The sequence below is a fragment of the Neovison vison genome, chromosome 6, assembly GCF_020171115.1.
Source record: "Neovison vison isolate M4711 chromosome 6, ASM_NN_V1, whole genome shotgun sequence".
NCBI lineage: Eukaryota > Metazoa > Chordata > Mammalia > Carnivora > Mustelidae > Neogale > Neogale vison.
The window spans coordinates 187,820,540-187,848,096 of record NC_058096.1 but is presented as its reverse complement, the minus strand read 5'-3'; the positions used below and the strand labels follow the sequence as shown (position 1 = coordinate 187,848,096).

At 37.1% G+C, this 27,557-nt stretch overlaps 1 protein-coding gene across 1 annotated transcript in view; it reads right to left on the bottom strand.

The window, feature by feature from the left end:
* Positions 1-26,977, bottom strand: part of TMF1 (TATA element modulatory factor 1) — a 30,573-nt gene extending 3,596 nt beyond the window's left edge. The window contains exons 1-14 of the mRNA XM_044253194.1: positions 26,604-26,977; positions 22,169-23,361; positions 20,300-20,403; positions 18,928-19,054; positions 16,059-16,164; positions 12,727-12,869; positions 12,321-12,487; positions 11,881-12,037; positions 7,627-7,719; positions 6,776-6,932; positions 2,479-2,671; positions 1,631-1,700; positions 1,297-1,389; positions 341-442 (exon numbers count right to left, since the gene is read on the bottom strand). Coding sequence (XP_044109129.1) covers positions 341-442; positions 1,297-1,389; positions 1,631-1,700; positions 2,479-2,671; positions 6,776-6,932; positions 7,627-7,719; positions 11,881-12,037; positions 12,321-12,487; positions 12,727-12,869; positions 16,059-16,164; positions 18,928-19,054; positions 20,300-20,403; positions 22,169-23,361; positions 26,604-26,745 — 2,847 coding nt within the window. The 5' untranslated portion in view covers positions 26,746-26,977. The remainder of the gene's footprint in view (positions 1-340; positions 443-1,296; positions 1,390-1,630; positions 1,701-2,478; positions 2,672-6,775; positions 6,933-7,626; positions 7,720-11,880; positions 12,038-12,320; positions 12,488-12,726; positions 12,870-16,058; positions 16,165-18,927; positions 19,055-20,299; positions 20,404-22,168; positions 23,362-26,603) is intronic.
* Between the last annotated feature and the right edge of the window lie 580 nt (positions 26,978-27,557).

Below are 27,557 nucleotides of genomic sequence, written 5' to 3'. Positions count from 1 at the left end.
GGCTCCCTGCTCAGCAAGAAGCCTGCTTCTCCCTCTCCCAATACCCCTGCTTCTGTTCCCTCTCTCTCTCACACACACACTCTCTCTCTCTCTGTCAAGTAAATAAATAAATAAATACCTTTTAAAAAAATCTTAAAGTAAAATAAAATGTACATGACTTTCTCAAAGTCAAAAAAAAACCATCTCTATTTCCTCAGTGCAATTAGCACTCCTTCGGGAACATACAGATGAATTGCCTATGGAACGGCAAGGTCATGGCTGACAGCCAAAAGCTATCTGCATATTTCCTTTATCATCATTGAGTTTAACAACTAGGTACATGTAAGAAATAAAATATCACCTGAGACAGAAAAGATGTTTGTAGCCCTGCCATATCAACTCCACTTATTGAACTCGAACGTGACATGGTGGGAGTGCTAGAAACAGAAAATGGCTTCCGATCCTTAAAGAGTGAAAAAACCAGTCACATTAAAGACTAAAATGGTAAATTTAAAAAAACAAGAAACTTTTCTAGGACAAATGACAACAAAGACTCATTCTCATTTCCTCATAAATGTTACAGAGAGGATTTCTAAAGTCTTATTTAAAGGCCCAATAGTAATTTAAAATTGTAGACAGCCTTGGCCAAATCATCTCAGGACCCATTTATATTACAACATAATTTATTTTTAATGGAATGAGAATGTTTTTGTTCTAACAGGTATATGAACTAACTTCTCTATATTATATCACCAATTGAACCTAATTATTTAGAGTAAGATTACTAATGAGTTTTATAAACCATCAAGTTTCTGGCTTATCCCTTTTATTTTTAAGTATATAGTTTTAAAATTCCAAATGAATTCAAAAGGTAATTTCCATGTACACAGAAGCAGTTTTAATATAACATGCTAACTACCTAGTATACTCCAATCCTTCAAATACAGGAAACTCATTTTAGAAAAATTACCTTCCTTAACTAGAAATAAAGTAAATAAATCAGTTTTATTCCCAAGGTACCTAGAGGCCAAATAAAGTGCATTACTTTCAGTGAACAACCACAAAATTCATTTAAAATTGGGCAACAGATTCTATCATTCGAATCCTAGAAATCACAGATCTCTTTGGATAAACAACAAATTACTTTGGACCTACTATGACAGGATACTGATTACAATACTAGAATTCATCACTCTATTGATTTTAGACACAAGAAATGATATTTATAAAGTATAGCTAAAATTACATAACAATGATTAATCACAGCAGCTACTGACTGGTTACACCAAAAACAAAACAAAATCCAAAATTCAATACCTTTTCTTTTATTGCTTCCTGGTTGAAAACAGCTTTCTTCCTTTCCTGTTCAGCTTTCATTTTCTCCATTTCTAACTGACTATTCAGTAGTATCTAATGGAGAGAGGTACAGTTAGATAATTTCTGTACTAAATCATCCTTCTAAGTCCATTCCAAAGTCAAGAAGATAAAGTATGTATTCCTATTTGTTTTACTCCTAAAGACCAACTTCCAAAAGTAGTCACATTGCTCACTGCACCAGGGCATCTCATTAGTTGGCTACCATCCCCAACCATTCTCTAGTGGAGAATTATCCCCTATCATTCTCTAGAAACAACTGAACACTGATAAATACCTTTTCTTTCCTTGTCTCTTCAAGTGTTCTTACGTATTCATCTTTTAGATTTTCTAATTCAACCTGGTACCTACAAAGATGATAGTACAGCTATTGAAAACTACTTTATTAACTCTTTAATAGACATTTCTACCACCAGCTTGATTTTCCAAATGTATTCTCCAGATGACAGGGATTTTACACTCAGAAGCCAAGCTAGTACTTTTGTGCATTTTATTACATTGCTGCTCTGAGCTAGGATTTAATTTAAAAAGAGACTTTCTAAGAAGAATTTGAATACCACCATTCTGGAATAAGTTCAGATTCTGCAAAAGCTTGTTAGGGAATCTTATGAAAGTTATTTGTACAAGTTCAAGTATTTTACTTCATAAATTATTTTTACTTGGCCATTTTTTTTAAACTAAAATTTCTAAGGAATAACTCAGGGAGTAATACCACATTAATCACAGCCTTAATACAATTTCAGATAGATGGATTTTATAGCTCGTATTTCCAAAGAACCCATACATTTACTTAGAAAGACCAGAACACTGACTGCTAAGACCCTTGTAAAATATAAAAATATAAAAATAATTCCAATGAGTAGTCCCCAAACTATTTTGTAGTTACAGACTCCTTAAAAAAAAAAAACCTATTAAAGTAATAAATTCTTTCCCTGGGAAATGCAAATACATATAGAACATGCCACACAATTTCACGAGCCTATATAAAGTTCAATAAATCCCCAAAGCATCCTGCTGTAACATCCTATTACTAAATTAATTAATTTAAACACCATAACATCTTTTCTTTAAGTGCTTTAATATGTCACAAAACTACCAAGAATAATACTCAACAAACATACTCACCTATTATTTTCATCCTCAAGTTTTCTTAGCTTATTTTTCTCTGATTCTAACTGGGCCTGAAATCTACTGTTTTCCTGTCTTAAGAGAGAATTCTGTGACTCCATGGAGGACATCTGAATTTTGTTGGCAAGGAGTTCTTCTGCAGCTGCACGTTCTCTTTCAACTGCTGCTGCTAACAAAGTCTGGGATTCACCTAATTGTAGGATAAAAAAGAAAAATCACATATACTTATACCCAAGATACCAAGTATATTCTGACTTCAAACAGTTAATGATTCAAGTAGCCACAGAGGAATCTGTAACGGCTTATTGCCTAAGGCAGAATGCCTACATAGACAAAAGAACAAATCTTAACTTACAGATATGCTTTACTATTTTCCCTTATTTTTTTTATATTATTTTTTTTAAAGATTTTTATTTATTTATTTATTTGACAGAGAGAAATCACAAGTAGACGGAGAGGCAGACAGAGAGAGGGAGAGAGGGAAGCAGGCTCCCTGCTGAGCAGAGAGCCCGACGCGGGACTCGATCCCAGGACCCTGAGATCATGACCTGAGCCGAAGGCAGCGGCTTAACCCACTGAGCCACCCAGGCGCCCCTATTTTCCCTTATTTTAACTTGAATGTGGAGGCACATATTGAAAGAGTAAAGGACTACAAATGGTGCTGGAGCAATTGGATATTCACAGTCAAAAAAGAAAAAATCAGGGGCACCTGGGTGGCTCAGTGGGTTAAAGCCTCTGCCTTTGGCTCAGGTCATGATCCCAGGGTTCTGGGACAGAGCCCTGCACTGGGCTCTCTGCTCAGCGGGGAGCCTGCTCCCTGCCCCCTGCCCCGCGCCTACTTGTGATCTCTGTTAAATAAATAAAATCTTTAAAAAAAAAATCAAACTAAATTACAAAAATTTATATATATATATTTATATACATATATATTACATATATAATTGTACACGAAAATTAACTCAAAATGGATCATAAACTTAAGTGTAAAACAAAACTATAAATATTTTAGAAAAAAAAATAACACAAGAGAAATCTTCAGGATCTAGGAACAGGCAAAGAGTACTTAGGTTTGACACCAAAGCACAGCCAGAAAAAGAAAAACTGATAAACTGGACTTCTTCAAAATTTACGCCTTTGTTTTTGTGGAACAGGATAAAAAGACAAGCTACAGACCTGGAGGTAAAAATGCAAGCCACATTATCCATTGTCTAGAATACGTAAAGAAGTCTCATAACTCACCAGTGAAAATAAAGAGAATCCAATTAGAAAACGGGCAAAAGACATGAAAAGGTGGGGTGTCTGGGTGGCTGAGTTTGTTAAGCATCTGCCTTTGGCTCTGGTCATGATCTCTGGGTCCTGGGATCAAGGCCCTTGTTGGCCTACTGACACAGCAGGGAGCCTACTTCTCGCCTCCCTCCGCCCCTTCTTCCTGCTAGTGCATGCTCCCTCAAATAAATAAATAAAATCTTAAAAAAAAAAAAAAAGACATGAAAAGGTATTTCACTGAAAAGAATATACAAACAGAAAGTAAGCACAAGGGGTGCCTGAGTGGCTCAGTGGATTGGAGCCTCTGCCTTCAGCTCAGGTCATAATCCCAGGGTCCTGGGATCGAGCCCCGCATCGGGCTCTCTGCTCAGCAGGAAGACTGCTTCCTCCTCTCTCTCTGACTACTTGTGATCTGTCTGTCAAATAAATAAATAAATAAATCAAAAAAAAAAAAAAAGAAAGAAAGAAAGTAAGCACAAGAAATGATGTGCAACATGAGTCATTAGGGAAATACAAATGAAAATCACAGTAAGATATCACTACATGCCTGTCTGATTGACTAGATGAAAAAAAAGACACAAAACAAAATGCTGGCAAGGATGTGAAGAAACTAGATTACTGTTATACTTATTGCCACTTTGGAAAAACAGTTTGGTGTTTTCCTAAAAACCTAAACATACAACTACCCTACAATTACCCACACAATACAGCAACTGCACACTTAGGCATTTAGGCAGAGAAATGAAAACATGTTCACACTAAAACCTATACGAGAATGTTCACAGTAGCTTTATCTGTATAGAAAAAATCTAGAATGAGCCCAGATATCATTCATCAAGTAGATGGTTAAAGAAAATTTGGTATGGAAACACTCTTAGCAATGAAAAGACTAAATCACTGATACACACGGTAACTTAGATGAACCTCCAGGGAATTATGCTGAGAGAGAAAAAGTGAATCCAAAATTGTCACACAGTATATGCTTCTATTTATATAACATTTTGAAATTCCATAATTTTAGCTGGAGGACAGTTTAGTGGTTGCCAAAATTTGGGACACAAAAGGAGGGCCATGAAGGTGAGAAAGTGAGGTTCTAAAAGGACAACATAAAGGATCTTTGTGGGGTTGGAACCATTCGACATCTTGAGTGGGTACATGAACCTACGAAACTGATAAAATTGTGAAGAACTTAATACAAACACACACACACATGCACAAATAATGGCCACTAAAACTGGGGAAATCTGAATAAAACTTGTACCTTGTATCTGTGTCAATACCCTGGCTATGATATTATACTATGATTTGCACTGTTAACATGTGGGGATATTGGGTACAGCATGCCAGGGACCACCTCTATTATTTCTTATAACTGCATGTAAATCTATAATTACCTCAATAAAAAATTTCAGTTAACAAAGATTAATGGATACAACTCTTGAGATTTTTTTTCCCACCAAAGTAGACCTAATTTCATTTTATATTGTTACATAATGTATTTGTACTCCTATTAAAAGCATTCTTTGGGGGGCACCTGGGTGGCTCAGTTGTTAAGTGTCTGCCTTTGACTCAGGTTGTGATCCCAGGGTCCTGGGATCGAGCCCCACATCGGGCTCTCTGCTCGGCAGGAAGCCTGCTTCTCCCTCTCCCTCTCTCCTACTCCCCTGCTTGTGTTCACTCTCACTGTATCTCTCTCTGTGAAATGAATAAATAAAACCTTAAAAAAAAAGCATTAGTTGGTATTTGTGTCCCATGGCTTTGCTTATATTCCAGCACAATACCACATATCCCTGAGAGGATGTAGGTTCAGTTTAAAAACAACAATAACAGGTTCTAGTCTTCATTTACTGCTAAAAAATATTCATTTCAGAAGGTGTCATTTTCAGATGTCTGATTTTCACAGCAAATGTCTCTTAATAAAAATGACAGACCTAAAATTTATTCCTATAATTTAAACAATATATAAAGGTTCGTCTAGTTCAGTGATTTTTTTAAGGAGATGAATCTTTTTCCAGATGTAATCTCACATGAAACTCAAAAAATAAAAAAAGATTGAAAAGAAGGCACTAGTTTCATTAACACAGCATGGAGGGATATATCAAGCACCTTAATTACAGAGCGGCCCTCTCACCATGACATGGTAAGCAAAGACTGATACTAAGATAGTCCTAAGACATCTTAGTATCACTGAATACTGTTTGAAAACCACTAATCTAGTCTACCCCTTATGACTGACAGGGACACCCATTTAGACCTGTTTTTATCACTGTACCATGGTCTCTCTCAAGTAACAGTTAGTTTTAGGCATAGAAAGGACACATGAATTTTTCATGAATTAGCTAGCTTCTGGGATATCTAATATGTGTGTGTGTGTGTGTGTGTGTGTGTGTATGTATACAAACACCACATATATATGCATACACTACTTATCTGTGTTTACATAAACAACGTGGAATAATTATTTTCTTAATAATAGTACATAAGGGCAACCTGAAGCATTTCTATAAAGAAGGCTCTTAAGACTCCTCAGAATCTCACAGACCTGTACCCCTGGGGCAAATAATACATTATATGTAAATTTAAGAAAAAAAAAAGGTCTCCTCAGAATCTGTCTAGCAGAGTTTGATCAGGATCCTCCTTAGAACTATCTCTGTTCTTGGAATTCTATCAAGGACTAGAATCAAATCTGATTTGTACCTCCTTTTATATTGCAGATAAGCTAGAAAGGGGTCAGATGTAGCAAAAGACAAGGAAAAAAATGATTGCAATGGTCTGTAAATATGAAAGGATGGCATGGCAGTATATGGGACAGATTTTGACACACTGTGTAAAAGGAAATCAAATGGTTTGAAAGGGTCAATTAGGATATTAGAAAATCAAAGTAAAAAAGGAGAAGAGGTAAAACTATACAAGTTAGACATAAAGAATAACTATCAAATCAAGTGGATTTCAATTTCATACCACTATTCTAATTCCAAAAACAAGAGGAAAGGGCTTCTGCATTGAGCTTAAGAACTAAAGCACTTACCAAGTCTATCGGAAAGATTCTTCTCTAACTTCTCCCACGATGATGTCTGGGACCCCAGAGTTGCTTGCAAATTTTCTATCTGTCGAAGCAAAGGTCTTGTTGTTGATGAAACACTTTGACTCAGCTCTTGGTTTCGATTCTCTGCTTCCTGTAGTCTCTGAATCAGAAATTCTAAGTCATTAACACTAACACCAATGAAAACTCTAAAAATACTAGCAAACAAACTTTATGAAAGATTTTTGGAAAGTATTATTTCACCAAGAGGAAATTGTTTTTTAATTACATTATTTTCTAATTATTCAATCCTTAAGGTAGTTAGAATGCATAACAGTGTCTAAATAATTGCTTCTTTACAAAGCTTTTCTGATATAAAGATAGCTTTTGATTACCTTACGGTAAAAATGACTATCATCCAAACCTCCCAGCAGTTGCCTCATCATCCAAATATTTCTAAGTATTTACATAAACAGATCAATCTGAGATACATTTTCTCTCCCCTTTTCCATGCATGTTCACTGACTGAAAATTAATAGAATATTGGTATAAAAACTGGAACTGATTATCTGTCCCATGGTAAGCAAAGACTAATACTAATAAACTGGCTATAACAAATGAAAAAACAATACTAAAAATAAAACTGTCATTATAAAATTACTTTCTACGTAACAAAATTAAGGCTTTTCATGTTTATTTTTAAGGTGTCCACTCTGGTATTATTCATATAAGCTACAAAAATAGAGCAAATGATAAACTATGGTAGGAATCTGCTCAATACCATGATTATTATCTCCAGAAAGATATTTCTAGGGAGACACATCTTAGATTTGTGTCTACGAAAACTGTGACAGTACCTGCTGGAGTTCACTGATCTCATGGCGTAAATAATCCTCTTTTCTGGCAGCTGCTTGTTCTGCACGTTGCAGGGCCAGTCTAAGGTCTCCAACCTATACAAAGAGAACCAATACACTATCACAAAAAATATCAAAACATTACTTATAACTTCCTGACTACATTCTGTGTTATGCTGACCTACTGTTTATGTATAATACTTACACTATCCAGTGAGCTCTTACATACGATTATGACATAACCCATTCATAAAGCAGTTGTGAACTGTATGTATACTCAATAAATATATATTAAGAAAAGCACTGTTAGTATTGTTAGGCCAAAAAAAAAAAAAAAGGCACATAAACTGGCACAGCCACTGCCATGCAATATAGGAGGAGAGACAGTGCCTCTATAAGTGTCTGCAATGTAAGGTGGAATGTGATAGCTATAAAAGCTAGCTGCTATACTCATACACTGCTGTAAATGTAAACTGCTATAGTCTTTTTGTAAAACAATATGGCAATATGTTTAAGCAATCATAAAACCTTTCACTTTCTTTCACCTGGTCATCTTGGTCTTGAGCATTTATTCAACAGAAGCAAATCTAAATATTCAAAGATACTCACCTAACACTATTAGCTAGACTAGCAAAAACAGACAAAACAAGAAATAGTCTAAATATCCAACAACATTAATCTATTTTTGCAAATGTTGATACAGCATGAACATTCTCATTAAAAATTATGATGCATGTGAGACAACTGGGTGGTTCAGTCAACTGAACATCTGACTCTTGATTTCAGCTCCGGGTTGGGATCTCAGGATCCTGAGATCAGCCCACTGTCCAGCTCCACACTCAGCAGGGGGTCTACTTCTCTCCCTCTCCCTCTGCTCCTCCCTCACTCATGCGTGCATGCACGCTCTCTCTTATAAAATAAATGAATAAATCTTTAAAAATAATTATGATGGATGTAAAGAATATGTAAAATTATATAATTTAATCTTAAATGAGAAAGCTGTAAAATAATGATACCAATTATTTAAAAATATATACACAGAGATGAGGATAAGAAGTTAATACCCCAAATTGACATTATTTAGAAATGTGATGACTTTCCTCTTTTAAAGATTTTATTTACTTGAGAGAAAGAGCATGCACACAAGCAGGGAGGGGCAGAGAGGGAGAGGGAGAGAGAATCCCAAGGCAACTCCACACAGAGTGCAAAGCCTGATATGGGGCGTGATTCCACGACCACGTGAGATCATGTCCTGAGCTGAATCCAAGAGTCAGATGTTTAACCCACTGAGCCAGCTAAGGCCCCTAAAAAGTGATGATTTATAAATGGTAGCCCCATGTGCTCTGTCTCTCATTCCCCCACTGTTTATTATTCTAGCATACTTTTAATTTAAAATATTAAAATTTATCCAACCCAGTGGTCAGAAACACAAGGGGTACATTGATGTGATTTATAATAACAAAATACTGGAAACAGCCCAAATATCCGTCAGTAGGAAATGACTGAATTAACAATGGTATAATAACAATATAACAACAGTATAAATAGTAGCAGCAACGTATTACAAAACTCTGAAAAGAAATTCTGTAAAAAGCTCTAAGTTCTATTATGGAGTGAATGATCACCAGAATATTTAAAGAAAGTAAACAGTAAAATGGTATAAATATTAAATTATCTTTTATGTAAGTACTATGAGGGAGATACAAATAAATATGGGTATAAATGTATCTGCATATATATGTGCGGAGGTATATAATTAAGTGTATAGATTTATATACTTTCTTGCATTTACAAACTCTAATGAAATGGTTACTTATAGGCAAGGAAAGGGGGTGAGGCAGCTAAGCTGGAAGCAAATTTTTTCTTAATATATTGTTTTATAGCTCTCACTTTGGAATCATGTAATTATTTTACATATTTGTGTAAAATTAAATCAAAACTGCACTGGAGTCAATGAGGAGAGAATAGTCTTTTCAACAAATGGTACTGGGACAGCTGGGTATCAATGTGCAGAAAACCTAAATGTGAGAGTTAAGACTATAAAATTCTTAGAAGGAAATAGGTAAAAACCTGCAAGACCTTAGATTAAGCAAAGGGATCTCTTTTTTTTTTTTTTTAAGATTTTATTTGTTTATTTGACAGAGATCACAAGTAGACAGAGAGGCAGGCAGAGAGAGAGAGAGAGAGGGAAGCAGGCTCCCTCTGAGCAGAGAGCCTGATGCAAGACTCGATCCCAGGACCCTGAGATCATGACCTGAGCCAAAGGCAGCAGCTTAACCCACTGAGCCACCCAGGCGCCCAACAACAGGATCTTAAATATGACATTCAAGGCATAGGCAGCAAAAGAAAAAATAAATAAGTTGGACTTCATCACAATTTTTTAATTCGTACATCAAAGGACATTATTAAGAAAATAAGACAACCTGGGGCGCCTGGGTGGCTCAGCGGGTTAAGCTGCTGCCTTCGGCTCAGGTCATGAGCTCTGAGTCCTCGGATCGAGCCCCGCATCGGGCTCTCTGCTCAGCGGGGAGCCTGCTTCCGCCTCTCTCTCTCTCTCTGCCTGCTAGTGATCTCTCTCAATAAAATCTCTCTCAAATAAATAAATAAATAAAATCTTTAAAAAAAAAGAAAAGAAGACAACCTCAAAAATGGGAAAAAATATTTGCGAATCCTACATCCGATGGGACCCTAACGTGCAAAATACATAAAGATCTCTCACAATTAAACAATTTTTTAAAAGCCTGATTTAAAAATGGACAAAGGATTTGAGTATTCAAATAAATTCCTCCAGGGGCGCCTGGGTGGCTCTGCCTTCGGCTCAGGTCATGATCCCAGGGTCCTGGGATCAAGCCCCGCATCAGGCTCTCTGCTCGCCAGGGAGCTTGCTTCCTCCTCTCTCTCTCTGCCTGTCTCTCTGTCTGCTTGTGGTCTCTGTCAAATAAATAAATAAAATTAAAAAAAACAAAAACAAAAACAAATTCCTCTAAAGAAGATGCAATAATATATATATATACAGTCAGGGGCGCCTGGATGGCTTAGTCAGTTAAGTGTCCAACTCCTGACTTCCGCTCAGGTCATAATCTCAGAGTTGTGGGGTGAGCCAGCATTAGGCTCCTCACTCAGAGAGGAGTCTGCTGGAGATTCTCTCTCCCCCTCTCCCACCACATCCCCATAAAGAAAGAAATCTTTAAAAAAAAAAAAAAAAGATACATATGGCCAGTAAGCACATAAAAAGATGCTCAACACCATTAGTCATTAAGGAAACATAAACAAGCACATCACAATCAGATACCATTTCACACCCAATAAAAGGGCTATATAATGAAAAAAAAATAAAAAAGACAATACCAAATACTGGCAAGAGGAAGACCATCATATATTCCTGATGGGAATGTAAAATGGTGCAATTGCTACAGTAAAGTTTGGCAGGTCCTCAAAAAATTATATATAGGGTAACCATATTGACTCAAGAATAAAGGTCTAGAAGAACTTAAAATAAATGTTCACATAGAAAGTTGTAAATGAATGTTATAATTGTGTTATAGCACCATTAATCATAATAATCAAAAAGTGAAAACAACCCCAAATATCTATCAACTGATGATTTTATAAGAAAAAGCCTGACAAATTTCAGTTTTCCTCCTCTATCTGAACTACATGGACTCCCACAGATGTTATGAATAAGCTCAGGACTTCTATGGATTCTCCTAAAATTATAAGCAACGCTTAGTATTTATCTCCGTATGTGCAATAACACAGTCTTTGCCTTTCGTAATATTCTTAAGTAAGTCTGAAAAGTAAAAAAAAAAAAAGAAAAAAAGCAATACTAGTACAATGTACACATCACTTTAACAACAGTTCAAAACCACACAATTAAGATTGGCACAATTAAGTACTCTTAGAAAAGTGCCCAATAAGGGGCACCTGGATGGCTCAGTGGGCTAAGCCTCGGTCTTTGGCTCAGGTCATGATCTCAGGGTCCTGAGATAGAGCCCCATATCGGGCTTTCTGCTCAGTGGGGAGCCTGCTTCCCCCTCTCTCTGCCTGCCTCTCTGCCTACTTGTGATCTCTCTCTGTCAAATAAATAAATACTAAAAAGAAAGAAAGAAAGAAAGAAAGAAAAGTGTCCAATAAGATTAGAAAGGAAATTCAGCACATGTACTGATACATAAAATTTGACTCAAATAACTAATGTACTCTTTAATTTGCAAAAGCACAAAGTTTTTAAAGACTAATGTAATTCTATCTATTGCTTACTTGAATTGCTAATGTTTCTTGCTGCTGACGGGCTTCTTCTTGGGCCTTCTCTAGTGCAGTAGAAAGTTCTTCTTTAGCTTTCATTTCACGACTTAGAGCAGCTTCCTGGGCTTCACTATCCTTTGCAGCATTGGCTTTGTGGAGATCAGTAAGTTCTCTTAAAAAATTAGATTGATAATTTCTATTTAAAATAGTTAATTACACAACCACATTAGTAAAGTTTGCATGTGGATTTCCGTAAGTTACACAAGGAGGGAAAGTTCACCACATAATAAACACTGACTATGGTAATGACTCTCTTTTGAACTTGCTTTGACCAGTCACAAGTTCATATACACTAAGTTCATTAATATTATTGGTGATTAGATAACAGAAAATATGTTTTTTAATATCCAATTTTGATCATTTTAAATGGGTAGCATATTTGTTCATTTTCTTACTTGTATGCACTATCCAGAGCAGCCTGAATACTTCGGTTCTTTTCTTCAAGTTCATCCATGTCTACCTGAAGTCGGCCAAGATCCTTCTCTTGGCGTTCCACCACAGAATTTAGTTTCTTAATGTTTTCTCTATGTTGTTTCTCAACTTCTTCTTTGCCATCAAGGACCTATATTATAAAAATAGACAAAAGTATTTTTCAACAAATAACACCATGGTAAATAATTGTATTTCAGGAATCATAAGTGTTACAATAATGAAGAAAAATTTTAACACTCACTTATTAAATTGCTTGACAAATTCTTCCCACATGATATACCCTGATAAATTATTCTAAATGTCTTATAAACCACGGCCACTGTTCAGGAAGTAATAACAATATATATTTAGAAAATGGTTAATGTTCACCTGTTTTAAATGTTGCAAATCTTCTTCTAGGTCTTTAACTTTTTTGTTCAGCTTTGCAATAATATTTTCATTTTCTTTGTCTTTAGCTCTTAATTTCTTAATAATGTTAGAATTATGCAGTTGCTGTTTTGAAAGTTTTTCTCCTGGGAATGGGAAAAAAATAAATAAATTTAAACAATGACTCCTTAAGAATCTGGATAGAAAGTTTTATCTAACCAGTGACATAAAATGTTAAGAGTATTTTTAAAATCATAAAATTGTAACCATGAATGTTAAACTGATTTGGACAAGAACCATCCATGAACGCTAAAATTACTAGGTAGGGGGCGCCTGGGTGGCTCAGTGGGTTAAGCCGCTGCCTTTGGCTTGGGTCATGATCTCAGGGTCCTGAGATCGAGCCCCGCATCAGGCTCTGCTCGGCGGGGAGTTTGCTTCCCCCCCCCCCCGCCTACTTGTGATCCCTCTGTATGTCAAAATAAAAATAAATAAATAAATTAATTAATTAATTAAAATTACTAGGTAGAAGGATGGTAGGTAATAGGATATTTACACCTTAAAAAATGATTCATACCTTAAAAAATCATTCCTACATACTACTTATGGCTTATGAAAAGAAAAATGTGCTTTTACAATGGAGAAATTTGGCTGTCACCACCTTAACCAAACATTCAGTTTTGGCTTCACCAACTGTGGTATATTATGCATCTACTGATATAATGGAGAGGTGTACACAGTAACAGCAATGATATTTCTTTTTTTTTTTTTTTAAAGATTTTATTTATTTATTGACAGAGATCACAAGCAGGCAGAGAGGCAGGCAGAGAGAGAGGAGGAAGCAGGCTCCCCACCGAGCAGAGAGCCCGATGCGGGCCTCGATCCCAGGACCCTGAGATCATGACCTGAGCCCAAGGCAGCGGCTTAACCCACTGAGCCACCCAGGCGCCCAGCAATGATATTTCTTACTAGAAATTTGATCTGAATCTAATCATCAATAAAGTTGGAAAAAAAATTTAAGGGTGAAATGTTTTCTCTGTCACCTACCTTCAAATGATTTGGCAAAAGGAAAGTGCATGTGTGTGCAGAAAGAGAAGAAGCAGGTTTGCATAGGTGTTAATTGATGAAGCAAGGTAATAAAGTAATCAGCTATTCATTGTTGTGTACTTTCAGCTCTTAGTCTTTCAGATTTTCAACTGTGAATGTAAAAATATTTCTGGGGGGAAGGCACTTGGATGGCTCAGTTAAGCATCTGCCTTTGGCTTGGGTCATGATCTCAGGGTCCTGGGATGGAATCACACATCAAGCCCCACATGGGGCGTCCTCCTCAGCAGAGAATCTGCTCCTCTCTCCTTCTGCTCTTCCCACTGCCCCGAACTTGTGTGCTCTCTCAAATAAATCAATAAAATCTTTAAAAAAAAATACTTCTGAGGGATACAGAAGCATTAAGTAAATAATCCCAGGGCGCCTGGATGGCTCAGTGGGTTAAGCCGCTGCCTTCAGCTCAGGTCATGATCTTAGGGTCCTGGGATCAAGTCCCGCATCGGGCTCTCTGCTCAGCAGGGAGCCTGCTTCCTCCTCTCTCTCTCTGCCTGCCTCTCTGTCTACTTGTGATCTCTCTCTGTCAAATAAATTAATAAAATCTTTAAAAAAAAAAAAAAAAAAAGTAAATAATCCCATATGAGATCATGGTATTTTCAGTATAATGAACTTCATTAAGCAAAAGAGAACATCATCCCACTTCCTACCTAAATTAATAAATACCAAAAGTGACACTTGATATAAATAAATTTTTTTTTAAATTATGAAACCATGCACACAGCCCTCTCCTCAGTTTCTAGTGTTGTAACACAGGCAGTTCAAGACCTCAGCATGTCTTGAGATAATGTGTTTTATCAATCTTCCCTTCATTCTACTGCAGTGCTTACACTGTGCTTTATAATTATCTGTATAGTTATATTTCCCTCTCATTAAATTGTAAATTCCTAAAAGACAGGAAGTGTGTCCTATGTATTACTGTATCAAACATAGTATCTGGCACACTAACTGTTAAATATTACCTGAATAAATGAAAAAGAAAAATTGGGTAAAACTAACTTTTTCAAATACACTGATTCTGTCCAATTCTTTTCAAACACTTATTCTGGAAATTCTCTTTAGTTCAATGATTTGAAATGTTCATTCCACCACTACTTGTAATTTAATTTTAGAAATAAATGTACAGGGTGCCTGGGTGGCTCAGTGGGTTAAGCCGCTGCCTTCGGCTCAGGTCATGATCTCAGGGTCCTGGGATCGAGTCCTGCATCGGGCTCTCTGCTCAGCAGGGAGCCTGCTTCCTCCTCCTTCTCTCTCTACCTGCCTCTCTGCCTACTTGTAATCTCTCTCTGTCAAATAAATAAAAAAAAAGAAAGAAAGAAAGAAATGTACATTAGGAAAAGAGTAAAATAAATCATAGTATATATAGCTATATGATGGACTTTAATACAGCCATTAATAATGATAGCAAAGCATTTAATAGCATAGGAAAATGTAAAATAATTATAAAAATGTAAAAGATTACAAATTAAATACATGACCTTAATTGTACTTAACAATGTATTAAAAACAATTTTAAAAAGGAACTAAAAGAAATTGATAGTTCTTTATAAAACCAGATTACGATCTCTTTTTTTTCTTTCTACGCCTCCTAAAACTTCAAAAATTTCTGCAAGTAACAAGAGTTATTCTCAGAACTAGAAAAACCTTAAGATGAAAAGAAAGACTCAATCACCTTCTCCAAAACTACCTTCTTTCCTATAATACATATAGAAGTTAATCCAGTGTCTATTTATAATAATTTATCCCATGAAGGATATTTAATTTCTATAACCTAGCTAATTTTAGGTCTTTTGATAGAGTGCTAAGTAACTCAAAAATTAAAACAAGAATATAATGAAAAGTTCACTACCAAACAACCAAACAATATGATGATACTACATAACACAAGCTAGAGATTCAGATACTATATAAACTCCAGGATTATAACCTTCAAATATCTTGGGTTACATGACAGGCTCTAAAACCTGTTCAAAGCTTTTACATGAAAGCATACATATTTATTTTTCAGCAAGTTATTATTATTATTTTTTTTACCTCCCTAGAAACAAAAAGCTACATACACGCATCTCTGCCTCTGTTCACATTGCTCCCCATTCTTCCATAAATTGTCACCTACCATTTCTGAGGTTTAAGCACAAATCTTTCTTGCTTCCACTTATTTTTTATTGGGAAGTAGCAGCTAATGATGTGGCAAGCATTTCCCTCGTTACAGTATTTTTCATAGTTAACTAAATACGCACCTTCTTCCATTAATCCTCGGATCTGTTCATCCTTCTCTTTCAAAAGATCTGAAGTCTCACTACTATTTAATCTAGTAGCAAGTTCTTCCTTTATACTTTTAATTTCCTAATTAAAAAAAAGAAAGAATGTGAATACCATAAAGAATTTCACTCTGGGCATATTTTTCTATTTTTTCTACATTTAAAGAAGTCATCAATAATGAAATTCTCTATAAAGATCTGTTAAGTTTAAGTTTTATTCTGTTAAACTGAGTTTATTACCTCAGTTAGTTAAGAAAACAGTTTGAAAACAACATAAAAGGGGTGCCTGGGTGGCTCAGTGGGTTAAAGCCTCTGCCTTCGGCTTAAGTTGTGATCCCAGGGTCCTGGGATTGAGCCCCTCATCAAGCCCCTCATCGAGCCCCGCATGGAGCTCCACATCAAGCCCCACATCGGGCCCTCTGCTCAGCATTCACTGCCCCCCCACCCGCCTGCCGCTCTGCCTACTTGTGATCTGTCAAATAAATAAATAAAATCTTAAAAAATAAAATGTTAAAAAAAAGAGAGAAAACAACATAGAAAACTTGAACTCAGATATAAACAGGTTTTAATACGGAAATGCAAATGAGAATAAGTTAACTTTCAAAACCTTTCTTGAGTACCTCTATACACATATTATCATGTTAAGCATTATGTTTGGAACAACATATTTCCCCATTTTTCACTGTATTTCTTATCCTCATCTAAAATTTGCACTTGCTAGTGCATTGTGAAATGTGGGAAAACATAATTATATAAGGTTCAATCTACTTTAATAAAGCAGAGATTCAGCACAAACATGTCAAGACAGTTTATCTCTTAAAACCACAACGGGAGGAGCACCTGGGTGGCTCAGTGGGTTAAAGCCCCTGTCTTCAGCTCAGGTCATGATCCCGGGGGTCCTGGGATAGAGCCCCACATTGGGCTCTCTGCTCAGTGGGGAGCCTGCTTCCCCCTCTCTCTGCCTGCCTCTCTGCCTACCTGTGATCTATCAAATAAAAAAATAAAATCTTTAAAAAAAAAAAAACCCAATGAATAAAATCTTAAAAAAAAAACAAAAATGGAAATATGAAAAGTGTTCTATGATTTAAAATAAGGTTTTAAGCAATGATCTGAAACCAAACAACTAAAAACAACTATCATTAGGTACTTGAACCATGCTTTGTACCTATTGTCATTTTATCCTCACAACAATCTTATGAAGGAAATACTTTATTCAACTACACAAATAAGAAAACTAAGACAACACCAGACTGAATAAACTTTGAAGGTCAGAGAGCTATTAAGTGGTAGAGTTTAACTTGATTAAATTAAATTTAAATTTAAATTAAGTGGTAGAGTTTAACTTGAAACCAGGTTTATGAGTCCACAAAGCCCATGCTCTGAACCACCATCCACAGCACTGCTGCGCATTTTTCAGCTGTCAAAATTTCATTCACCCATCAAGGCCCAGTAAGACTATCCTGCCTTCCATGAAACTTTCCTCAATTCCCCTGGTCAGACTTCATCCTCTGTGATACCATTCCAAACTGCTTATTTGTCTTTCTCTGTAATTTATTTCATTCTGCCTAGTCCTACGTAGGTGTTGATATTATACATTTTCCATCATTAGAAAAGCCAATTCTTCACTTAAAGTACTTCAATTCACCTTGAATTTCCTACAGATCCTAAGTTTGGGGGGGGGGGTGGTTCATACATAGCAATACACAAAAAACGTGTTAAAACTTGGGGCCCAAGGTTTTCCCCACCTATAGCCCACGGTTTGGGTCTAATTCAGATCTACAATTCAAAGTACATCATAGAAAACAAGCATCATTTAAAATCTAATTTCTCGGTTAGACTGGTCTAGATGCAATACAGTAGGGACAAGAAGAAGTAAGTTGGTTAGGTAGTCTCAGGTTATTGTCAGTATCTGAAACAAGCTAGCTAATTAAAGCAACATAAGCAGAAGAAAGTCTATGACTTATTCCTCTTCTGTAAGAGTATACAAAGAAAAAATACAAATATTAACACTGGTGAAGAAGAAGAGCAACTTAACTGAGAAGGGCAAATGATGAGAAACACTATTAATAGTTGAGATAGAAGAAATAATTACTAACCTTAGCTGGTTACCTATTTCTGAAATAGCCAACGGCTACAAATTTTAAGCATTAGTACAATGATTCTCAAACAGGAATGACTAAGCTCTCAAGAGGGTATTTGGCAAAGTCTGCCAACATTTTCAATGATCTTAACTCAGGAAAGGGTTTGATGGATGTGCACTGGGAGATGGGGACACTGGTGTCTTGTAGGTAGAGGACTGGATGCTGGTAAACACCCTACAATGCAAAGAAAAGTCCCATACAGCATAAAATCATCCAGCCCAAAATATGAATAGTGCTGAGAAGAAATCTCGTATTAGGATAAATCAATATGCTTCACAAGAGTCACTAACCCTTGCAATTTTTTTTGTTTTAAAATTATTTTGACTTGAAGAAGCACATATATGTCTGAAGTGATTCGACAATAATAAATGGGAGTAATGATATATTTTTAAATATACACAGTGCCTTTTAGATTTAATTATTATGTATTTTAATAAAATTATCATTTATGAAAATTATCCTAATGATCCTAGCTATGTATCTTGCAAGGACTTATAAATTATACAAATACTGGCTTAGATTCTTTTAAAACATCAAGAACCTAGAAGTCTAAAGATATTAAAAAATTATAATTTAAATGTTAATATACTATATGGTATCCTTTAATCTTACTTCTCTTTTTTCCCATACCAAAATATTATGAATGCATCCCTCAAAAATCCATTTTTGTCCAGAATTTAATTAATACTATTTTTAACTTTCATTACCTTTTTGGCAGCATCTCTCTCTTTGCAGGCTAGCTGAACTTTCTTTTCTGCTTCTGCAATTCTTTGAGTAAATTCATCTTTCAAGGAAGTAATGCTGCTGCTTTCTTCTTTCACTCTAAACATTTCACTAAATTAAAAACAACAGACACAGAGATACTTGTTTACACACTCCTAGGTAACAAGATGAGTGCAGTTTGCAAAAGGAAAACAACACTGTCTTCAACACATGTTGAAGACTAAAACAGATTAGTTTTAGCCTTGTTACTTTCAAGAAAAAAAGCACCTGCTTAATTTATTTTAAAACACGTAAACAAAAACCCATTATAAAATGAAAATATCATCAATATGTGATGTGTAAAAGTAAGATAAACAAAATTTTTCATTTTTTAATCTATTTTACTAATCACCTCCTTAGAGCAAATATTCAGTGTTTTTTTTAAAATATCACACTTTTCTTTAAATATATGTTTTATATCTCTAATCCTAAAAGGTAAAATTTTTTTTGTGTTATTTTTGCAAAATATCTCTCTTCAATGCCAAAGGTAATATGATAAAGATAATGTGAGGAGAAAAGAAATCTCTATGGTGGGAATTTAAAAACTACTGCATTTCCTTTCTTTCTTTTTTTTTTTAAGATTTTATTTATTTATTTGTCAGAGAGAGAGAAAACAAGCAGGGAAAGTGGCAGGCAGAAGGAGAAGCAGGTTCCCGGTGAGCAAGAAGCCCAATGTGAAACTTGATCCCAGGACCGTGGAATCATGACCTGAGCCCAAGTAGACACTTAACTGACTAAGCCACTCAGATATCCCACTATTCTATTTTTTTAAAAATTTTTTTAAGATTTTAGGGACGCCTGGGTGGCGCAGTTGGTTAAACGACTGCCTCCGGCTCAGGGCGTGATCCTGGAGTCCCGGGATCGAGTCCCACATCAGGCTCCCAGCTCCATGGGGAGTCTGCTTCGCTCTCTGACCTTCTCCTCGCTCATTCTCTCTCTCACTGTCTCTCTCTCTCAAATAAATAAAATAAAATCTTAAAAAAAAAAAAAATTTTTAAGATTTTATTTATGTATTTGATAGACAGAGATCACAAGTAGGCAGAGAGACAGGCAGAGAGAGAGAGGAGGAAGCAGGCTCCCTGCTGAGCAGAGAGCCTGATGCGGGGCTTGATCCCAGGACCCTGAGATCATGACCTGAGATGAAGGCAGAGGCTTTAACCCACTGAGCCACCCAGGCACCCGCCACTATTCTATTTTCAATAATTATACACAAGTTAAATTTTAAACATTTTAGCTTAAAATACAGTATTACATAATAACCAAGTATTTGGGCCTCTACAAAACATACAAAATTTTTCACATTTGTAAAATACTTACTCTTTCAGATTATCATAGGCTTCTTCTAGAAGTGCTTTTTCTTTACTAAGAGATAATAACTGAGCCTCCCTTTTATCCAGTTTCTCATTCAGAAATTCAACTCTCTGAATAAGGAGAATACACAAAAGTCAAACATTTAACCTTAAAAAAAGAAAACCACTTCTACATGCAGGTGTTGAGTAAAGGTAACCTAATTACTGTAATAAATAAAACAGCATTTTCTCATAAAAAGAATTAAAAACAATATTGAGAACACACTGGATTCAAAACAAGAACTCATACATTGCTGGTAGGAGACTATAAATTAGAACAACCACATACCTGGTAGGAGTATAAATTAGTAAACCACTTTGGAAAACAATTAAACAACATCTAGCTGAAGACCTACACACTCTTTAATGTAGAAAATTCTTTTAGATATATTTTAGAGGAGAAAACTCTTGCATAAATATACAAGAATATTTATAAGTTTGTTATAGTAAAAATCTCAGAAAGGTGTGCACGTCCACCAAAAGAGGAAGGAAGCTAGAGAAAATTAAAAAAGATCCAAGAAGGGCTTTAAAGCCTTCCATAATATTCTGTATCTCAGCTAGGTAGTGGATATACAAGTGTGTGTCTGTTACTCCATTTTATTCTTTAATCCAAATATGTAACATGTAACTTTTTTTTTAGTATAATACTTTGCATTTAAAAAATAAAACCCATTTTATAAAATCCATAGGAATGTAACTTTAAAATCTCCAGAATATTATCAGTATAAAGCTAAACAAAAAGGAATGGTTATCTTACCCTTAGGTCTTGCTGATGTAGTGATTAACTTGAATATGAGGGGAGAAATGATGCTTTTATGCAGTAAAAAAAATAGTCCTACCTGATTGAGGTCTAGGATAATTTAGAAATCACTTACCTTCTGAAAGTAGCTCAAAATATCTTACTGATATTAAATAGTGTTAATTTCAGGAATTCAAACCGCTATTATAGTTAGAGCATGGCATTTCGTTTGTAAATAATATTAAACCTAGGTAACAGAATCTGGCACTTTTTTTTACATTAAATAATTCAATACATGGCACTTACAGGACATTTCTTCAAGACATCCTATATCTCAGAGGAGTCTATTAAAGATGCCAAATCCAACTCAATTTCTATATCTAAAAATCACAGGAAAAACCAAAACTGTGACTTAATGTTAAAGAATTTACACCACTTTCCTTTTATATGTATCAGGTAGAAGCAATTTGTCATTCCTAAGCAATACCATTACTCTTTGGACTTTCCCATTCTTATTCATGTAAGAAAGCTATCAGAGAAACATCAAAATAACATAAAAGAGAAAACAAAAAAGTAGTTAGTAACAACAGAAACACACTAATAAATAATTAAAGACTACATTTTTTTCATTTAAGATTTGCTACAAATAATATGAACAGTGAAAATTTTTTTGATGTAGGAACAACCAAACATTTGTATTCATTTCAGCACCTTTACCTACAAAGGATTTAAAGGTATCTGTTACCTTAAGATAATCCTTTGAAAATGACAAATTAATGAGCACAGCATACAAGAATTTTAAGGTGAAAGGACTCAACAGTGATGGTGCAAGACAGAAACTTTTTTATGCTCAGTTATATTGAAATGTCAATTTATGTTATCATAGTTGTCTCAGAGAAATTTCAAATAATTTAGTATCAATAAATCAACTTTAAAATCCTTAATGCCACACTTAAATGTCAAAATGCCTGCCTTTTTTAATCAGTACAAATCATTATACCACACTGAATGTTAAAAATAAACAACTAAAAGAAAATAAACAATGATTTAATCTCTGGAAAGCATATCCCCAAATCCCCTTCCAGTCTCTAGAGTTACCTTGCAAACATCTTCCTTTTCAGAATGCGCTTCCGGCTTACTTTCAGCAGCTTCACGCTCCTCAGCCACCTTGTCTAAGAGAGTATGTCCTTCATTTATTGGTGTAGCAGAAACCAAAATATCAGGCTGTTCACAATTAACAGGTGTTGCACTTCGTCCACTTTCCTCCATTTCCATTTCCTCTGTGGGTACAATTAATGTTTCATTCACTTCTTCCGATTTTCCTTCAACAGATTCGTTTATTTTAGTTTTGGGAGTTGAAGGATTAACTATAATAGGTACTAAAGCATATCCCTTGCCTGACAGTTCATCATCTGAATTGATTTCACTTACACTACGGCTATCTAATGACTGTACACTAAACGAGTCTATTCTTTCAAAAGCATCAGATGAGCAGCAACTCTCAGTGAGTTTTTGGAAATCATCTAAACGATTATATTCGGGACAGGCAGATGCCGAGAGAAGCTGAAAAGATGTCTGCATCAAGTGAAGACTTGATTTGGAATCTGTAGTCTCTTGTCTCGAACTTGCTGAGCTCTCACTTATTACACTTTCATGATCTAAAACTTCAATGTCACTGGTGGTAGAAGTACCCGACGAGAAGGTGCTAACAGGAGGCGAAGGTGTGTTACTCTGTCTGTCCTCATGTTTTTGTTCCTTAGGTTCCAAAGCCATGTCCTTCGTGTCCGCTGCAGACATATTAGATATGTTTTCTCTAGTTGTTTTCACATTGCTTACACTTTCAGACACTTTCAAACGTACAGTTGACACCTTCATATCAGATTCTTTATTAACAGTTTCTTCATGCTTGCCCTCAGTTTTAGGCAAGACAGCATCTACTGCTGGAGTTTCCCCTGATGCAGATGGGGTAGAGTCTTTTACTTTTGACTCAGTTATTTCAGATGTTCTTGACTGTCCAGTGTGCAAGGATTCCTGTAAAGTGCTCTTCACTTCTTCTTCTGGTCGTTGTGATTTAGCTGGTGGTTTTGACACCACTGGACTCTTCTGAATGGTCTGAACATCCGTTGGAGAGAGAAAGGCACTGAAGAAATTTTCAGATTCATCCACCACAGTTCTCCGAACTGGCTTTGTAATTGCTTTAGGAGAGGCTACCGGCTGACTCTGAGGTTCAGTGTTTGACTTTAACCCCCAGGTTGAAGAATCCCATCCTCCACTGACAGGAGTACTTATTCCTTTGACAAAATAAAATAAATAAATAAATATTTTATGTTAATATTACAATCATTGTAAGTCAATGTAAATAAAGTTTAAAAAAAGGCAACTTATGGAATACAACCTATAATTTGGACCTGATAAGATCCCTGTTTACTGTGTAATTCATTAGTTCATTGTTGAATTTTGGGCCTTAAAAAGGAAAACTGAAATGGATCTGCCCAAAAGGAACCAGGAGCAAAGATTAGAGGCCAAAATGGGCCTGGTCTACCAGAAGCAAGTATGTTATAACATTAAATAACACATTAAGAGAGTACCAATGTATGTTCTATAACTCATGCTAAGTCTAAGCCTATCATGCATCTCACAATAGATGGTACCCTCACTTACAGGTCATGCATGAGTAATCATACCAAATTGACCCTACCTTCTATTCAGTTAGTTTAATTTTATCCTTCTATTAATTTTATTCTCCTAATATCAGTAATAAAATATGGTTATGAATTGGACAGAGGGTAACATTCAAAAACTAAATGCAACATACTGATGATGAATGTTCTTTTCCAAAGATCAAAGTAAACTGATGGGAACAGTACCTTCTAGAGGACAAACTCACTTTTATCTACTTAATGACAAGCTCATTCTCCAAGTGTCACTCTCCAAACCCACTCTATGAGAAAGTTTTGTTCCCTTCCTAAATTCCAAATTTAGGAGGAATTTAGAAGGTCTTATGAATTTCAGGGCCACCTAGCTGGCTCAGTCAGTGGAGCGTGTACTTCAATCTCAGGGTTGGGGGTTTGAGCTCCACATGGGGTAGAGAGGTTACTTATAAATAAAATCTAAATGGGGTGCCTTGGTGGCTTAGTCAGTTAAGCTTCCAACTCTTCATCTCAGCTCTATTCTTGATCTCACAGAGAGAGTTCCAGCCCAGTGTGGAGCCTACTTTAAAAAAATAATAAATCAATAAAATAAAGCCTAAAAAAAGGTCATATGAATTTCAAAGATGTTCATTTTTTAAAGAAGTATTGGGGTTTAAAAAATATATATATATAGATGGTAGTTTACATTGTGGCTTTTTTAAAAAGTACATTAAGGAGAAAATAACTCCTGGGTAAAAAAAGATAATTCAGTCACAGAAATACATGCTACTAAAAAACCCGATGATAAACAAAAATGACATATTTACTAAAATATTTAAAGCATTTCTTTTAAGAAAATTCTTTTTTCTAAATTCAAAAGTGGCTGAGCAGAATTACCAAAAATGAGAATTCTGCACAATGAGAAGTTGGTGGGGCGTGAACAAGCACTGAAAAGCTCCTAGAAACTATTAAGCCCTAAATTAAAGTCTATCCTATAATACGGCTTCAGATGTATAGAAGTATGTAGGAAACTTCAGTTCGGGGTCAGTTTTATACCCAATAGTTTAATATATGAAAACACTGAAAAAAAAGGAAAAGCCAAAAGTAAAGATGCAAATGAACAAGCAAGATTAAGGGTGCTAATTAACTTAATTTAGTAGGTCATCTTTATGAACAACAGAAGTTAAATTTGCCTCTTGAAGAAGCTGAAGAATGTTTTATATAAATCCCAGGGGTCATCAGATATCCACTGGTCATCTTTGAGTAAGGCAATGTAAAACACAGGTGATCAATAAGTATTCATGGCATTTCACTAAATCTGAGTCTATTCTGGATAACCTATTTTGAAAAATGAATCATATAGACTGATATGGGAAACAAAGGCACAAGAAAAATTATTAAATTTCCTTACCACTAGCAGTCCATTGACAAGTCCTTGAAACAGGCAGAGTTCCTTTAGGAACTCAGCTGCCTCAACGTCAATACCTGGCTAAGGGCAAAAGGAAATCTTAGCCAGACCCCCTAGATCCTATAACTCTACTCTAAAATATAAAAATTCCTTTAGAAATCTCCTTTATCGCTATCCCCAAGATATATGTTGGCAATCATCCTCCCAAAGATATGACCCACCAATATACATCTGGAGAGTCTCACGATTGAGTTTTTACTAAACAGCAATAAATGACCTTCTCCTAACAACAGCCAGCCCCACTTGAAGGTATAAAATGGGCCACTCAGGACCCCGGTGCAGCTCTTTCTGCCCATGGGTCCTGTCTCTGCGCTTTAATAAAGCCACCAAGAATTCTTTCTTGGATGTGAGCTTCAAACCCTAACATCTTTCTTACATCATAGAGGATTCAAGCCCCGGAGTTCATAAAATGAGTATCCTTATACCTAAAGTTTATACTCTGCCTCTTCTAAAGTTAAGTAATTCAAAATGCAGGGTATCTGTGAAAGAGGAAGTTGAGATACGCCAAGGTCCTATAGCATCTCGTATAAGGTAGTAAGATCATGACATACAGCCACGGGCCAAAAATATCTTAAAATGAGGTACCTCCAACTTAGGTCCTGACTTTTCAAAGATGTAAATTTAAAAACAAATCGGAAAGAATTAGTCGACAATCCCTGAATTCTTTTTTCGCGGCGGTTCAGAGCCCCCACCCCAGTGCAAATTTTTACCCCTCCTGCTAAAATGCGGAGCTGTTTCTTAGACTTAGAGCCAAAGCAGCGAAGACCCCCTGCGAGATTCAGCTCAAGAAATCTGCAAAGGGAGACGCAGCTCTTTGGAAACACAATGGGACGCAACCCAAAACTCCTGGGCGGCTCGCACGGATGGTACCTCCACCGTATTCGGTCCCTCCGGTGCTGTGCAGCCTGAGGAAGCTACTCTGCCTCTTTCTGCCTCGCTTTCCCCTTCTGTAAAACACCGACTGTAGCCAACCTGACTGCGGGAGCTGTCTGGAAAACGGGAAACCCATAAAAAAGCACATTCCGCGCACCAAGCACAGCGCGCTCATTGAGGGGCGGGGGCTGTTCCTCCTGCCCCCGCTGACGGACTTCAGGTGCTGGCTCCCCAGGGTCCGCAGCGCGCAGCAATCCCAGTTTCTGGGAGCTCGCGGCCCGGGCTACGTCGAGAGAGGGCGGGGCACAAGCCCGACAAATCGCGACCCGGACTTCCCAGGCCCGCAGGACCCGCACCCGGGGCCACAGGTACCGGGGACTGGGATTTCCCTCAGGAAAGCCGCGAAAACCCACTTGGAGAAAACGAGCCTTTGTGGACGGCTGGGGAGACGGAACTTGCTCCGAACTCCATCAGCGGGGAAGGATCCCGGTCTGCACCTCTTCGCCTGTTTGCCTCCGCGAGCGCAGGGACCCCCGGGGCCCCGCTCCTCTCTCGCCCCTACCTGGCTCCCCGTACGGAATCGTCTCGGCCCAGGCGCTCGGCTCCTCTTCCTGGATATCCAGGACCCTGTCGATGGACTTCTGGGCCTGGGACAGGGCCTGCTTCGCGAAGCTGGAGAGCTGGGAGGCGTTGAACCAACTCATCTCCCCTCCTCAGCCGGCAGCGGCGGCGGCAGCACCAAGCGGGAAGGCCGAGGGCCAGCCGAACGGCCTCAGGCCCGGGGAAGAGTGCACCGGAACGGCCTCGCCCCCTTCTGCGCTCAGCGGGCCCTGTCAGCGGCTGGCCATGACCCCGACCGTCCCCCCCGAGCCCGGGATGTTACCCTCAGCCCTGCCCGCACAGCTGGGACGAAAGGCCCGGACTGCGCATGAGCTGGCTTCTTCCACGTACACAACCACCAGATCCGGGAGCCCAGAGTTCCGTCAATAGACGGAAGAACAGGAGGAGCGCTGACGTCACATCCGGGACCCGAAGCTTGCCATTAGTTACGAAGAACGCAGAACGATTTCTGTGGATACGGATTCCAGGCATAGCGCGCAAATCCCTGGGCAGAGAAGCTCTGTGGCTGCGAGCAGAGGTCGACTCGTCTGGGTGGGAAAGCCGGTTTTCACGCCAGCTCCTTCCTGGGAAGAAGCTCAACGTACTTAAAAGCTAGTCCCTGGGGGCGCCTGGGTGGTTCAGTGGGTTAAGCCGCTGCCTTCGGCTCAGGTCATGATCTCAGGGTCCTGGGATCGAGTCCCGCGGCGGGGCTCTCTGCTCAGCAGGGAGCCTGCTTCCCTCCCTCTCTCTCTCTCTCTCTGCCTATCTGCCTACTTGTGATCTCTCTCTGTCAAATAAATAAATAAAATCTTAAAAAAAAGAAAAAAAAAAAAAAGCTAGTCCCTGGTCAGCAAAGATTTGCAAACAAAGGTAGTTCAGCTTTCCCTATTAGCTCTCCGTCTGAAATATTTTTTCA